This window comes from Trachemys scripta, chromosome 8 (genome assembly GCF_013100865.1).
Source record: "Trachemys scripta elegans isolate TJP31775 chromosome 8, CAS_Tse_1.0, whole genome shotgun sequence".
Lineage (NCBI taxonomy): Eukaryota > Metazoa > Chordata > Testudines > Emydidae > Trachemys > Trachemys scripta.
This window is the reverse complement of record NC_048305.1, coordinates 74,172,076-74,187,305: the sequence shown is the minus strand read 5'-3', so window position 1 is coordinate 74,187,305 and position 15,230 is coordinate 74,172,076. Positions and strand designations below refer to the sequence as shown.

The following is a 15,230-nucleotide window of genomic DNA, read 5'->3' as shown; positions in this document are numbered from 1 at the left end:
AACTAGGCTTGTCTAAACACAGTTTTTACCCTGATGTTACTATACAAACTATACAGTGTATGTAACTTTAGAAACCGTTATAGTTAAAGTGAACTGATATAGTTACACTAGTGCAGGGGTCCTCAAAATGGGGGTTGAGTCCCCCCAGGGGGTCACGAGGTTACTACATGGGGGTCACGAGCTGTCAGCCTCCACCCCAAACCCTGCTTTGCCTCCAGCATTTATAATGGTGTTAAATATATTAAAAAGTGTTTTTAATGTATAAGGGGGGGTTGCACTCAGAGGCTTGCTGTGTGAAAGGGGTCACCAGTACAAAAGTCTGAGAACCCCTGAACTAGTGCAACTCCCTAGTGCAGATGCATTTAATCTGATACAGAAGTATTTATACTGGTAGGCTTGTTTTGATCCACACTAGGGGGTTGCACTGATTTAACGGTATCGGTTTCTAAATGGATGCAAAAACTGTGTGTAGACGAGGCCTTTTGCACCGGTTTAAGTACTTCAATTTAACATCACATTTTAAAGGGGTGCAACTCGGATAAGCCCTGAAGGGGGCGAGGATCACGCACGGCTGTACTGGGGTTTTGCTCTGATTTCAGCCAGCCTCTGGTGTCGCTGGCTGCGCCTGTACAATGCAAACCCTTAGGTGACTGTGTGCAAGTGTGAAGCTTGTACCCCAGCGGGGAGAAAGCTCTGCCCACAGATGGCACCTTTCCGGCCCACGCTCGGGCTGCCACCTGCGCAGCTACCTGAACGGGGGACACGCTCCCCGCTTTGGCTCCCCGGGGGCAGGTGTGCGCGCCAGGTGGGGGTGCCACTTGCCCCGGAGCTGGGAGCCGAGCAGCGGCCCTTGCAGGAGGTGAGGCGAGCAGGGGTCCGCCCCGCGCTGGGCTGGAAGCAGGGAGGAGGGGCCGTGCCTCTGCACCGCATCGCCGCCGCGGGAGCCCCAGGCACGGCGCCGCAGCTGGACGCCTGGCAGGCAGGTTGCTCTGAGCGCGGCCCTGCACTTCCTGCACCGCTCCAGGCGGGACCCTCCCGGCTCGGCATGGCGTGCTGCTGGGGCGAGTACCAGGTAAGACCCCGCTGTCCGGGCGGGAACATCGCCCGCCCGTGGCCGGCAGCAGCTGCAGCCCCCTCCCCCACAACTCCTCCGTGGGACGCACCAAGGGCCTGGGCTGCACTGACCAGCGGTGGCCCTCGCCCGCAGTGAGGAGTTGCTGCCCTTCCCGCCCGGCAGGTAAAGTCTCCCCCTCCTGCAAGAGCGTCTGTGGCAGAGGCAGGGAGGAGGCTGCGAGCCAGGGGCACCCCCGTCGCGTCCCCTGAGGGGGAGAGTACGGGAGTCCCCTGCCCAACACACTGTCCCGTCTCCGCCGGCTCTGCAGCGGTCCTCGCTCCCCAGGCGGGGAAGGCATTTTCCCCATTCCCCTCCTCGCCCCTTTTTTTTCTGTACGGGTTCTAGCTCTTGCTAACAGAGATCCCATTTACCTGGAGCCTCGGGGTCTTTGGGTGGCTTCCCCCCGCCCCGTCCACCCGGAACTCTCACAACTCCTGCTAGTAGTTAGAGATGGGAAAGACTCTAACTACAGCCATGCCAGTCCAGAGTAACTCCATTGACGCTGGAGTGACTGAGATCAAAAGCTGGCCCTAAATCGAGTCCATCCCGTGGCTGGTACAGACTACAGCCCCCCTGATAGAGCTGTGAGTTCAAAAGGCTAAGAAGCAGCAAACTCACCCACTACATCAGGGGGAAAAGTACTTAGAAAAAAGGAGAGAAGGTGCTGGCTTAAAGTTGTTTGACAATTCTTCTTTGCCCAGTATAGTCACATGGAAGCGCCTCTCAGAGTACTCTGTGGGCCAGGTCTTGTGCAGGAGTACGTAGTAGTCTCCGGATGTTGGTGTCAGTGGATAGCCATCATTTGTCTGGATGTGTCCCATTTTCCCTGCCCTCTAAAGTACTCTCCATTCTTTGGAGGACAGTTAGGTTATTTAATATATTAATATTGTGCAGTACATGTAAAATACATTCACTATTGTTAAGACTACACAAATTACCAAATGTTTGACATCTTGTGCACACTAAGTTACTCTTTCACTGCTTTTCAGATGTTTGAAACTGAGTACTATAACTTTAATTGCGCTTAAAAATATTTTTAATTTTAGGTTTCTGTAGATGGGATTTCTGGACAAAGAGAATGGAGACCTCTAATTTATAGAAAATGCACAGATGTACTCTGGTTGATTTTATTCTTTCTTTTTTGGGCTGGTTTGGTAAGCATGCTATCTGTTGAAAGAGAAATCTTACTTAGAACTACTGTAAGCTTAAAGTTATTCTGAATAATTCAAGTGATCTCACTGCAGAAATTATAGAGCCTTGATCTTGTGTCCAGATAGGAGAACCTTTGTGCCTGCACAAAGCCACAATGAAATCAGTTTAGCTCCACACACCTGGTCGAAGGGTCTGCTTGCAAGGATCCAATGGCAAGCTCAGCTTCTTGTACTTAGAATAAGCTCTTTGGGGCAGAGTCTGTCTTTTTGTTATTTTTATGTACAGTGTCTAGGACAGTGTGGCCACTAGACATTACCACAATACAAATTAATAATCATAGTCTGTTCAATTTTCTAACATCTTTTAAAAAAATTACAATTAACGCAGAGTTCTTTTGCATAAGTCTCTGGCACACTTTATAAACTAAACTGACTTGAGAAGTAGGATGAGTTTTGTATGCCACCTTGTGTTTAATGCACATGTAGTTATAAGACACGTCAAACCATAGTGGTATCCGGCAATTTTATTATTTCATTATTCTTATTGCTTACTCTCTGTGATATATTTTATTATTCACATTTGAATTATGATTTCCTTTAATTTAAAACAGATTTGTGGTGACATCCAGTGTTATTTATTCAGGCTGGCTTTGTTTCAGGTTGTTTCACGATCTGGAAGTGCACATTATTGGCGCATACATGTTGGCACACCCTCTTGTAATTATTGAATGTTTGCAGCCAGCCATTTATTAGCAGTAATCGTAGATCAGATTCAGTGTACTGAGCTTTTTTCTTAGTTTGCAATCTCTGTGGAAGCAGTATGGGCCAGCTTAGCAAATAAAGTTCTGTTGGACTTGTAACTTCCACCTGTCAGAATTTTTCATATTTAGAAGTAGGGTCACAAAAGACTACTGCATCTCTTCTGGCTACTTTTTGAGGTAGCTGTCTGATTGCTGGAAGTATATTTACTGTATAAATAAACTGGATCTAAAAATATTTTGTTGTTGTGACAGAGTTGAGATGCACATATACGTAGCAACCTTAACTATGGAGTTACTACAATGCCATATTAAGATAAATTAATATATAAAAATTCAGGCACCACAATAGTCAAGTGATATAAATCAGAGGTTCTCAACCATTTTCTTTCTGAAGTCCTGTTTCCTCCCGCCTCAGAACATGCTATAAAAACTCCAAGGCCCAGCGAGGGGGGACTTGGGGTTTTGGGCTATAGCCACTGGGGGGTGGGGGGGCTTGGGGCTTTAGCCTTGTGGGGCATTGTGGCTCCAGGCTTTGGCTGCTGGGGTGGGAGGGGTAGGCTTGGGCATAGGTATAGTTTGACTTCTCATTGGGGGGGGGGGGGGCATGGCCTGGCAGGGCTTGGGCCAGGTCTGTACGGTGGGCCCTGGGGAGGAGGCGCCACCTCCACCCCCCCGATTCACCTTGGCAGGCCACCCAGCCAGTCTGGGTTGGGGGGAGAGTGCAACCAAAAATGTATAATTCAGCTCAGAACATTTGAAAACTGCTCAGGATGCAGGTAGGGGGCATCTAGGAGTGTGTGCAGTAAAGGTTGTAGCTCAGGGAGGAGGTTGCCAGGGGCTTTATGTGGGCAGGGGTGTAAGTCAGGGTACAAGGAGGGAGTAGCTAGGAGCTGTGTGCAGTGAGGAGTATAGCTCAGGGTGCAGGGAGGGGGTAGCTAGGAGCTGTGTGCGGGCAGGGGTGTAGCTCAGGGTGCAGGGATGGGGTAACTAGGAGCTGTGTGCAGGCAGGGGTGTAACTCAGGGTGCGGGGGGGTAGCTAGGAGCTGTGTGCAATGAGGGGTGTAGCTCAGGGTGTAGGGGGGTTAGCTACAGGCTGTGTGCAGTGAGGTGTAACTCAGGATGCAGGAAGGGGGTATCTAGGAGCTGTGGGAGTATAGCTCAGGGTGCAGGGGGGGTTAGCTAGGAGCTGTGTGCGGGCAGAGGTGTAGCTCAGGATGCAGGGAGGGGGTAGTTAGGGGATGTGTGCGGGCAGCGGTGTAGCTCAGGGTACAGGGAGGGGGTAGCTAGGGACTGTGTGTGGGCAGGGGTATCGCTCTGGGTACAGGGAGAGGGGGAGCTAAGGGCTTTGTGGGCAGGGGTGTAGCTCTGGGTACAGGGCGAGAGGTAGCTAGGAGCTGTATGCAGTGAGGGGTGTAGCTCAGGGTGCAGGGAGGTTAGCTAGGGGCTTTGTGTGTGCAGTGAGGTGTAACTCAGGATGCAGGGAGAGGAGTAGCTAGGGGCTGTGTGCAGGCAGCAGTGTAGCTCAGGGTGCAGGAAGGGTTAGCTAGGAGCTATGTGCAGTGAGGGGTGTAGCTCTGGGTACAGGGAGAGTGGGAGCTAGGGGCTGTGTGTGGGCAGGGGTGTAGCTCTGGGTACAGGGAGGGGGTAGCTAGGGGCTCTGTGCAGGCAGGGGGGTAGCTCTGGGTACAGGGAGATGGGTAGTTAGGGGCTGTGTGTGTTCAGGGGTGTAGCTCAGGGTGCAGGGAGATGGGTAGCTAGGGGCTGTGTGCGGGCAGGGGAGTAGCTCAGGGTGCAAGGAGGGGATAGCTAGGGGCTGTGTGCTGGGAGGGCTCCCCTCCTGTGGTCGCTGCTCCCCGAGGGCTCTGCTGGCCCCAGAGCTGGGTTCATCCACCGGGGCAGGTCTTACTGGCTGCGCAAGCAGTCAAAGTGGGCTGGGAGCTGAGGAGCAGCTGCAGCCCCAGGCACCAACAAAAGCAGAAAGAGGAGATGGGAGAGTGCCAGAGTTTTCCACTGCATGGGACAAGCCAGAGAAGCAACCGCCTCTGACCTGGCCAGGGGGCGGAGCCTTGAATGGGGGGAGAAGTAGTGTGGGGGAGTATGGAGCTGCCCATGGGACTACCTCGCTCTGGCACTTCAGTTTGGGTGGGGCAACGCCTCCTATGCTGCCCCAACTCCGCCCATGGACTCAGGGCTTGCAGATCCCCCTGAAACCAGGCTGTGGACCCCTCAGTTGAGAACTGCTGATATAAATCACTAGACTCCGAACACCTAAGTACAAATCTGATTACTCATATGATTAAAGTAATGAATGCACTTAATTCCTTGCAGGATGAGGCTCAGTTCTGCACAGTCTAATTACATTTAAAAAAACCCCCAAAACTACTTAAAAGAATATTTAAGTTGAAAGTCAAATGCTCAAAAGTTAGGAAATGCCATAAGTAAGGTTGCCTGTGCAACCTGAATTTGGTGTTTTTATGCATATGTATTATGCTACGATCTTTAATTATATGATCACATATTATTTTTTTTGCATTGGAGCCCAGCCTCCTTCAGTGAATGGCTAGTTAATCAATATTTCTTTTTTATCCTTCTCATGTCCCCAAGAGTACAGTATTTTCGTTTTTACATCACTTTATATATTCAAGCATAGCTCTAATTGACTTCAGTTGCTGCTGTGAGTGCTCAGAGCTTCTGCAAATCTGGCCACAGGTGACTCACATTGGGCACCCAGAAAATGAGGAATACACAATTACTGAACACCTGTGAAAAGTTTGATGGACGTGACTTATGCAGCATTATATAGGAACTCTGTTGCAGGCAGGGTTAGAATGCAGTTTTCCAGGATGTTCAGCTTCTTTAAGCACAAGACCATTTTTTCTTTTCCTGTAATTCCCTGCCTCATTAACACACCTTCTAAGTTCTGGAACAAATGTGGAAGGCAACATACTGTAGGGCCTAAGTCATTCAAAGGCCTTGCTCTGGCCTTCTATGCAGCGGTGGATTTCACTCTGAAATATTCATTACACTGTAAACAAAGTTTGAAAATGTTATGCCTGGTTTTTCGAGCATCAGACAAAAATTATGTAGGTTAAACAAGGAATGATCATTGAATGGGGGAGGGAAAAAGGCATAGTATTCTGTGTATCATGAATTCAAAAGAAAAAAGTAATGTATATTTTAATAGATGTTTATAACTGGCTATGCGGTAACAGCTGGAGCTGCAGAAAGACTTGTATTTGGGTATGACAGCTATGGGAATATATGTGGTAGGAAGAACACATATATTCAAGGTGCACCTCTTTCTGGACAGGATATGACAAATAAAAAGTAAGTATATCAGATTTTTAAATGAATTGAATACTTGAGATTTGGTCACTTCAGTGCATATAGGCACTAAAATGCATATAGGCACTTTACTAAGAGATACAAATAAGAGAGTGCAAGAATACTAAACAGTAGCAATTCCTGATCCTGCCTTTGGATTCACGTACCCCAGGAAACTCCACCAAGACGTAATGGTCTACCCACATGGGTTGATTGCATGTTTGGGGCCTGTAATCTTATTTAAGATGAGGCAAAAATATGGTGTAAAATGTAGCATGTGCTAGAATCACTTTTTAACTTTTAGCTTCAAAATCCAGGTGTTCCAATTTTGTGTGGAAGAACACATTACCAATTTTCATGTTTTGTACTGTTTTTGAAGATAGTGAGCAGTTTCAAAATGATATGAAAAATAGAAAGCTTGCCTTAAAAGAGAATTCTCTCCCTCCTTCCTAGACATGTGTTCTTTTTGAATTCGTGCAGTCTGGAAATTAAAAACCTTAAAATCAATTCAATCGCCTTGTGTGTATCTAGCTGTCCTCAAGAGCAACTTAACTCTCTGGAAGACATCCAGCATTTTGCAAAGAACAATGGTATGTAGTAAAGAGTATGAATTCCTTAATCTGTGTCTGGAAGTGTTATGCAGTTTTTAATCCTAGAAAATGTACTCCTGTTTGAAATATGTTGCATTGGATATTTACTTCTTTATCATTAATTTATTTGATTAAGTCAATGGAAAGCATGTTCTAATTCATGCTTATTTAAATGTTTTAGTTATCAGAAATTTTATGGATCTCTTGTGTGTATAAAACTGTTGTATGCATTTCTGCACAGGACTGGATTGTTCAGCAGAAAGGTGGCTATTGAGGACAAACTAGTTCAGATTGGAGAGGGAGTTAGTGAATGGATGCTGTTTGTATGCTTGAGAAATCTGCATTGACTTTGAATTGGATCCTTCAAATTCAATTAAAACTATAGCAAAACACTATTATTCCATTGACGTATCAGATCTGTGAGCCCTTTATATGTAATGAGTTTTGTTTTCAGAGCCAAAGTAGAATCATTTTGATTTTATTCTGATACTCTAAATAAGCATAGACAAGTAGCTATTGTGCAAAAGCAGTTACTTCTTTTGCATTGCTTTCCAACATTTAAATATAGTAAGCTAAAATCGATCCCTACCTCAGCGGTACATTACACAGCTTAGACTCCATACTCAAGATACCAGAGAAGTGAGACAAAAAATTACCTAGCCTCTACCCAGTGTTATCCATGTATAGAATACAAAGCTGAATGTGGAAGTCTGAAATGCTCCTTGGAGAACCCCAGTAGGCACAATTAAGAAACCATTTATATACTTATCCAGAGCATTTTGTAAAAAAGCCCAGGGTTTGAGTTCTCTAGGCACAAGGCAGGGAAGTTCTGATTCTAAATCTGGTTCTTTTTCTTTTTCAAACAATAAACTACATAAACCTGGCCAACACTGCTTGCTGAATAGAGTGTTTGGCATTTGGCAGGCAATGACTAGCTCTCTGAGAATTGTTCTTTGATTTTCTTAGATTGGATGGCAAGAATACCTATTTACAATGACTTTTTTATGTAATTTTGAGATATTTGATTATTATTTGATGCTTTTTTTATGTACATAAAGACCTGCATACCCCAGTGATGCTCCTTAAATAATCTCAGCATAACTGAATTACAATACATGAAACTCCATCCATGTTTAAAGAATTTGCATATCTGTCTTTAGAGAGATTGCAATATTGCATTTTAATTGGTTTGAGTACATCCAAGCATTGCTTTTTCACTAGCATTATGGTAATGTAGTGTTTTACCAGCAGAGGGCCTGAAGATACTGGACTAAAGTTCTTGGGTCTGAGGCTGGCCAATATTTTATTCCATTCTAAATCATTAAGGGCCCAATCGTGCTTCAGTTTACATTAATAAGGTTTTTGCCATTATCTTAGTGGGAGCAAAGAAGACTCTAAATACCTAAATATGGGGGTATTTGTGTGTCTCCAGTCTGGAGGATTGGTGATAGATGATGACAATGAAATGCAGAAGATAAGGCAGAAATAAAGCTGTGCTCGTTTCTCTTAATAAATTCACATAGCTTTGGAATCTAAATTTTAAAGATTCGGTATTAATGAAAATGAGAATTGGAGCTAAATTCAGAGGTGACTCTAGAGCAGGGGTCTCAAACTCAAATGACCACGAGGGCCGCATGAGGACTAGTGCATTGGCCCGAGGGCCGCATCACTGACACCCACCCCTTGCTGCCCCCGGCACCGCCCCCACTCCGCCCCTTCCATGAGGCCCCGCCCCTGCCCCATCTCTTCCCTGCCCCCGTTCCAACCCCTTCCCCGAAGTCCTCACCCCAACTCTGCCCCCTCTCTGCCCCAGGCGGTGCAGGAGGAGTGCAGGGTGTGATGGGGGCTCAGGGCAGGGAGTTGAGGTGCAGGAGGTGTGTAGGGTACGGCGGGGGCTCAGGGCAGGGAATTGGGGTGCAGGAGGGGTGAGGGGTGCAGCAGGGAGTTAGGGTGCAGGAGGGTGTGGGATGTGGCAGGGGCTCCAGACAGGGGGTTAGAGTGCGGGGTGTGAGGGGGGCTCAGGGCAGGGAGTTGAGGTGCAGGAGGTGTGCAGCAGGGGGTTCAGGGCAGGGAATTGGGGTGCAGGAGGGTGTGGGATGTGGCAGGGGGCTCCGGACAGGGGGTTGGGGTGCAGGGTGCGGGGTGCGGACTCCGGCCTGGTGCCGCTTACCTAGAGCGACTCCAGGGTGGCAGCACCTCACTGAAGAGAGAGGCTCAGAACTATGGCAGGAGGGCAGGGGAAGGGCAGCCTGCCCTGGCCCTAGTGAAGAGGGACACTAGGACCTGCCGGAAGCCAGCAGCCTGCAGAGCAGAGCGGATTCAACATGTGCTGCAGGCTCCTGAGTTACCATGTGCTGCAGGCTCCAGGCTCGGGGCAGTGAGGAGCAGCAAGTGGGTGCCGGGAGACACTCCGGGGGGGCACGTGGGGGTGGCAGGTGCCCCACACATTGGGGAGCAGCGCACGGGAAGCTTAACAGAAAATAACTTGGGGGGGCGGGGGTGAGGGGAGTTTGGCGGCGACAGGAAGTAACGGGGGGGGGGGAATCTGGGGAGCTCCACGGGCCGCAGGGAAGAACTCCACGGGCCGCATGCAGCCCACGGGCCGCGTGTTTGAGACCCCTGCTCTAGAGGGAGCTCAAGTTGGTGTACTGTAATTCCACCGTCTTCCCAACCCTCCAACGTATATATTTCTCCAACTTAAATTCTCCATAGGCTCCCTTAGACTTACAAGTAATAATGTATAATTTGCATTCCCACTTAGTTGACCAACAGAGTCGAAGGGTACATGCAGACTACCCGCCGAATCAGCAGGTAGCAATCGGTCCCCGAACGCGCTCCCGTCGACTCCGGAACTCCACCAGGCCAGCGGCGGTAGCGGAGTCGATGGGGGAGCCGCGGCCATCGATCCCACGCCATGAGGATGGGAAGTAAGTCGAAATAAGATACATCGACTTCAGCTACACTATTACCGTAGCTGAAGTTGCGTATCTTACATCGACACCCCCCCTCCCCAGTGTAGATCAGGCCTAAGGAAATGTAGATGGGTGAAACTTGTACACCAAAGAGAAGTGTGTAGCAAGAAGAAAAGCCTCCTCCCCTTCTTGAACATACACATCGATACATCTTCTTCTGTCGCCATAGCATTTAATTTACACCAATGTAGACTCAATTACATTGTTTTACACATCAGCAACTGGGCGGTGATAATGCTAGTCACCTGGATTTTCAGGATGACTGTGACAATTGTACTTTTTACTAATGGGTCTGTGTGTGACTCTATGGACCAGTTTGGGAAGAACATTTACCGTGCTGGCCACGGAGCTATTTGCCTGGTTGTATTGATTGAGCTGCATGTTGTTTCTGTGCCTGGGGCTGTGCTTCCAGTTGCTTAGCATGATTCCTCTCAAAGTCGAGGACACGTTGCCTTATGGCGTGGTACCATGTAATATGATTTAAGGGTAAGATTCTGTCACAAGCATTTTTAGTAAAAGTCAGAGACAGATGCAGGCAATAAAGAAAAATTCACAGAAGCCCACAACTTAAGCCCTAACTTTAACTTTTACTAAAAATACCCAGTCATCAGCGTAGAGCAATTCCTGGATCAATGTGTCTGTCGCTTTGGTGTTCGCATGTAGATGGGAAAGACTGAAGAGCTTACAGTGTAAAGCTCATAAAGATGCAACTTGAAGAGCCACAAAAGGCTTCCTCTAGCATTGCAACAATGACTACAACAAAAAGACTGGGAGCTAGGACAAATACTTGCTTCACCACATTTGTGATCAGAAATGAATCTGTTTAGATCACCATCAACGGTAACTAAGGCTATGTTTTAGTCACGGGTATTTTGAGTAAAAGTCATGGACAGGTCATGGGCAGTAAACAAAAAGTCATGGCCAGGGACCTATCCATGACTTGTACTATATACCCCTGACTAAACGGGGGCGGGGAGAGGCAGGGGGTGCCGTGGGCGGGAAGAGGGCAACCTGGGGGGGACACCACGGATGCTTGGGGGAGGCAGCCCAGGACCCCCGTTAGTGTTGGGGGGAGGGGTTGGCAGGGCTGGCAGGATCCCTACCCAACTCCTCGCGGCTCTCCGAAAGTGGCGACATGTCCCTCCCTCCCTCTCAACTCCGCACGCTGTCCCCGCCCCAAGTGCTGGCTCCGCAGCTCCCATTGGCCGGGAACCTCACGTGGAGCTGGCTGAACCCTCCTCCCCCTGTGCAGAGCTGGCCGAACCCCCTCTCCCTTTCCCCAACCCTCCCCGCACAGAGCTGACCTGAGCCCTCTTTCCCTTCCTCCCCCTCCTCCTGCGTGGAACTGGCCAAACCCCCTTCCCAGGGGAGGGGCGGGGGAGCTATCCCAACCCTGGCTGCTGCTCCGGTGGGCTGGGGGCCAGTGCTCCAGCAAGTCCAGGCCAGTCAGCTGTTGGGTGGCCCCAGGAGCTGACTGCCAGCTGGCTGTTCCCGGAGCTGCTGTTCTGGGACTGGCTGGTGCTCCAGCAGCCTCAGAGCTTACCGCGGCTGCTGTTCCTTCAGCTCCAGGGCTGGCCACTGGCCAGCTGTTCCGGGGTCTGCTGCTCCGGCCCTGCCCCAGAAGAAGTCATGGAGGTCCTGGAAAGTCATGGAGTTCATGATCCTTATGACCTCCGTGACAGAATTGTATCCTTAGTCATGATATATTCCCCAAAGTTGGCATGTAATATATAATATATCATCATTAATATTCCTGTGTAACTTATCTGTGGGGTGTTTACAAAAAGTTATAAATATGCCCTAGAAATATATTCTTAAAATGTGTTTGGCAAGCAATGCATAAGCACAGTCTGCCTTAGACAAAAGACTGTGTCATTTCCTTATCTGACCAGCCTGGTCGTAAGGCAGACAGTGAAGGTACATTTACATGCAAGGTTAAAAAAAAAAAGGTGTCAAATTAGCAAGTGGGGGAGGTAGCCTCTTAACAATAAAGACTGGGGTTCTGAACCTCAAATGATAAGCAATTGAATCAACTGATTGTGTACAATATTACTATATTCCAAAATTGTATCGAATAAGGTTTTTTTATGAAAGCCAGTGACACTCTGGTGATTAATATCATTGTGAAATGTATGTATTAATACCCTAGGAGGAATCATGGATACTCACTGATATTATGCTTTAAAGTCTGTGATCAAACACAGGGAGAAACAGGTTTTCTTCCAGACGGGAGGAAAGGCAGCTATCTACCTGTCTCCAATGTAAATTAAGCAGTGTGGAGTCAAAACAATGGAAGCCCCATTTAAATACAAATTAACATGAGGATAGAAAATCCAGAAGAAGGGAAGAACAGCAGGAAGCCTTCTAGGCTCTTGAGGCAGACACAGTGAACTTTGTGGTGATATAAGGAGGGCAAAAAGATACGTGAGTTCCCCATCACTTGGGGGACTGAAGGGGCGAGAGCTGGATCCTTCAGCCAAAGGGGTTGAAGTCTCTGGGAACTGAGTTTGGTGAGAAACCTGCTTAGGCAAAGATTGTAACTTGCTTGTAAGACTAAAACAATTTTCAGCATATTTTTACTTTTGTTTGTTTGTAGCCTTTTATGTCTTTATTCCTTATACTGGATATCACTTATCCTATGCCCTTTTTAAAATAAACTTGTTTTATTTTTACTATAAACCAATTGAGGGCTGTAACTGAAATTAGTGTGTTTGTCAAACCCCAATTAAATTAGTGAGCTGCATTTTCTCTTTGAAGGAGCAAAGAACTTATTAAGTTCCGTGAGTGTTCCAGGAGAGGGCTGCATGCTGCAGGGAGACATCTCTGGGGAACTTGGGAGTTGAGGTTCACTGTTTGTTATTTGTAGGGCAAGGTTTGGGCTGGCAGAGCCCTGAAGGGTTTGCTGCCAAGGCACACAAGCTGGTGTGTCAGGGAGTTGTCATACTGCTTAGCAGCAGCAAAATTCTCACTTGCTGAGTCAGAGAGGATAACTCAATTCTGGGCCCTCAGCAGATTGGCAGATGATTTTAGGGAAATTCAGGACTGGGAAGGTATTAAGGTTATTCTACAAATAGTAACTGGGCGGTGGAAGCCAGGGTGTGACCTGCATGCTTGTGTGCAGGCTGTTGGTGTCAAGGCTGTGAACCACAGAAGCATAGTTTTGAAAGCACCAAGAGGTGCAGGTGGTGACACAACCCGTTACTGGTCTGAGTTGAACTCCAAAATGTCACACCCTCATCAGAGTTAATCATTGTCAGGGTTTAAGACCTGATCGGTGAAGTGTAACATTCACCCCTTGGGAGAGTCAGAGTTCCCAGTCCGTTGTTCATACTGACGGATAGGCTGCCCATACTGACGGATAGGCTACCCAAACAAGAGAGACAATTCCTTCTGATTGCAAAGCCAACTCCTGTGTTGTGGGGCTCATTTTGTGGGTGTCCCTTCCAGAAGAAAGTATACCTAGCATGCTCCTCAGCCAGTTGATCCTCTTCAGCAAGTCACATCTCTCTGAGCTGCAATGTGGATACAATATCTTTCAAGCTCTTGAGCAACTGAAGCAGTCCACCGGGCAGGACCATTAGTTTGGTTTGGACAGTTAAGGGGTGTATGAACAGTCCACCTTGCAACATTGAAAGAAAGGAAACTTTTCAAGGTGTGTTTGAATTTTGACTGCCTCTGGCTTCGGTGGGCCGTTCACGATGAGCAATTTTCAGGAGAACTTTTCTAGCACCCTCCTTTGATTGAGGTCAGCTGTGCTATTCCTGATTAGAGCAGTTGAGTCAATCAAGATGCTGCTTGACTATAGTATCACCCCAAGTCAACGCAGAGTCTTGACCTGCCCACGTGCAGGTTCACAACTATGACTCCCAGCGATGTCCATCACCTCTCACTTTCACCATTCCCCTATCACTCTGGGACTTAAACTTTCAAAGGCTGTGCCAGAAATTGTGCAAGGTGGAGGAGCAGTTGTATACCAACTCACATGCTCTCTCGATCAACAAGACCATTTCCAGTGGCAAAGTAAATCGAGACAACTGAAGGACTTGCTAGTTGCATGTTTATTTTCAGAGTGTCCTTCTCTTAAATCAGTTGCCCAATTTCCCAGGCTAACAAGCTTGATCTGCCCAGCAAATGGGTATAAGTAAGTCTAATTTGCACCATGTTACACATCATCTCTGAATTTTGCCCTAAGGGGGGAGGCTTCTCCAGGTATGAGAAATTATCTGAGTTTAGAGAAATTTGGATTTTTCCAGTGTTTCTGTTAGTTGTACTTGCATCTCCTAAAAGAAGTTACAACAATGTAGTGATAAAAGTAGGAAAAACTGAAAACATTACTCTCTCTAGAGAACGGATGAGGGTTTGATCTTGATTCATGAAACTGTTATCTGGACTGTTTAAGATTTTAATCTGTCTCCTAAACAGAACAGTGTTTAAGATCATGGTTGGGTTTTTTTAAATTTAAATACAGAATTATTGAGGAAAAACACTAGTTTTGCTAATTAATATTTATTATGTTGCACAAAATCTTCAAAACAATGATTGATTTGAGCAGCCATGTAATTAAGTGCTATTTATAGAGATTTTTAGTATTTTTAAGAAGTGTGTTTTCTGCCCAGAAATGGATGTGAACTAATAACAAGTTACCATTTGTGGGGTTTTTATTCTCTTAGGTTCTTGCCTTTGTATTTATAACTTGAACATTTCCAGTTACACGCTAAATCCAAAGGCGGCTGAGCTGTGTCCCACACTGCCAGTTCCACCAAGGTAAGAATTACTGTGTGCTTTACTGCACTGTTTATTCGAGACAACTTTTCAAAGACTGTCCTTCCCATTTAGTCTTTGACTTGATGCATAACAATCAGAATGATTTTACTTTAATATCTTTGATTTTATATTTTTGAATTCTCATGTTTACACACACACACACACACACACACACACACACACACACACACACACACACACACTTGCAGATGTATAGCGCTGTGAGTTAAACCTGACTTCATGCAGCTGAGTAGGGAAAGCGCTGCAGTCTGTCCACACTGACAGCTGCCCAGCGCACTATCGTGGCCACGTTTGTGGCAATTGCAGCGCTATTGGGAGTGGTGCATTATGGGAAGCTATCCCACAGAGCACCTTTTCCCATTCTGGTGCCGTGGGTTGTGGGACGGGGGCGTGGGTGCGGGTGGATTCTGGGTCCTGTCCCAATGCCCTGTGATGCATCGCTTCGCATCACAGAAATCCCTTTGTTTCCGTCCACCTTTGGTGCCATCTTTCAACGGTTTCTGTGCAGCGCGATCTGTCTGTGGGAAATGGAG

The 15,230-nt window shown here is 47.3% G+C and overlaps 1 protein-coding gene across 4 annotated transcripts in view; it reads left to right on the top strand.

Annotated features, from left to right (window-relative positions):
- The first annotated feature begins 646 nt into the window (after positions 1-646).
- SLC44A3 (solute carrier family 44 member 3) overlaps positions 647-15,230 on the top strand; it is a 74,255-nt gene continuing 59,671 nt past the window's right edge. For all 4 annotated transcript variants that reach the window (XM_034779223.1, XM_034779222.1, XM_034779224.1 and 1 more), the window contains exons 1-5: positions 647-1,072; positions 2,161-2,268; positions 6,211-6,353; positions 6,804-6,940; positions 14,583-14,676. In XM_034779223.1, coding sequence (XP_034635114.1) covers positions 704-1,072; positions 2,161-2,268; positions 6,211-6,353; positions 6,804-6,940; positions 14,583-14,676 — 851 coding nt within the window. In that variant the 5' untranslated portion in view covers positions 647-703. The remainder of the gene's footprint in view (positions 1,073-2,160; positions 2,269-6,210; positions 6,354-6,803; positions 6,941-14,582; positions 14,677-15,230) is intronic.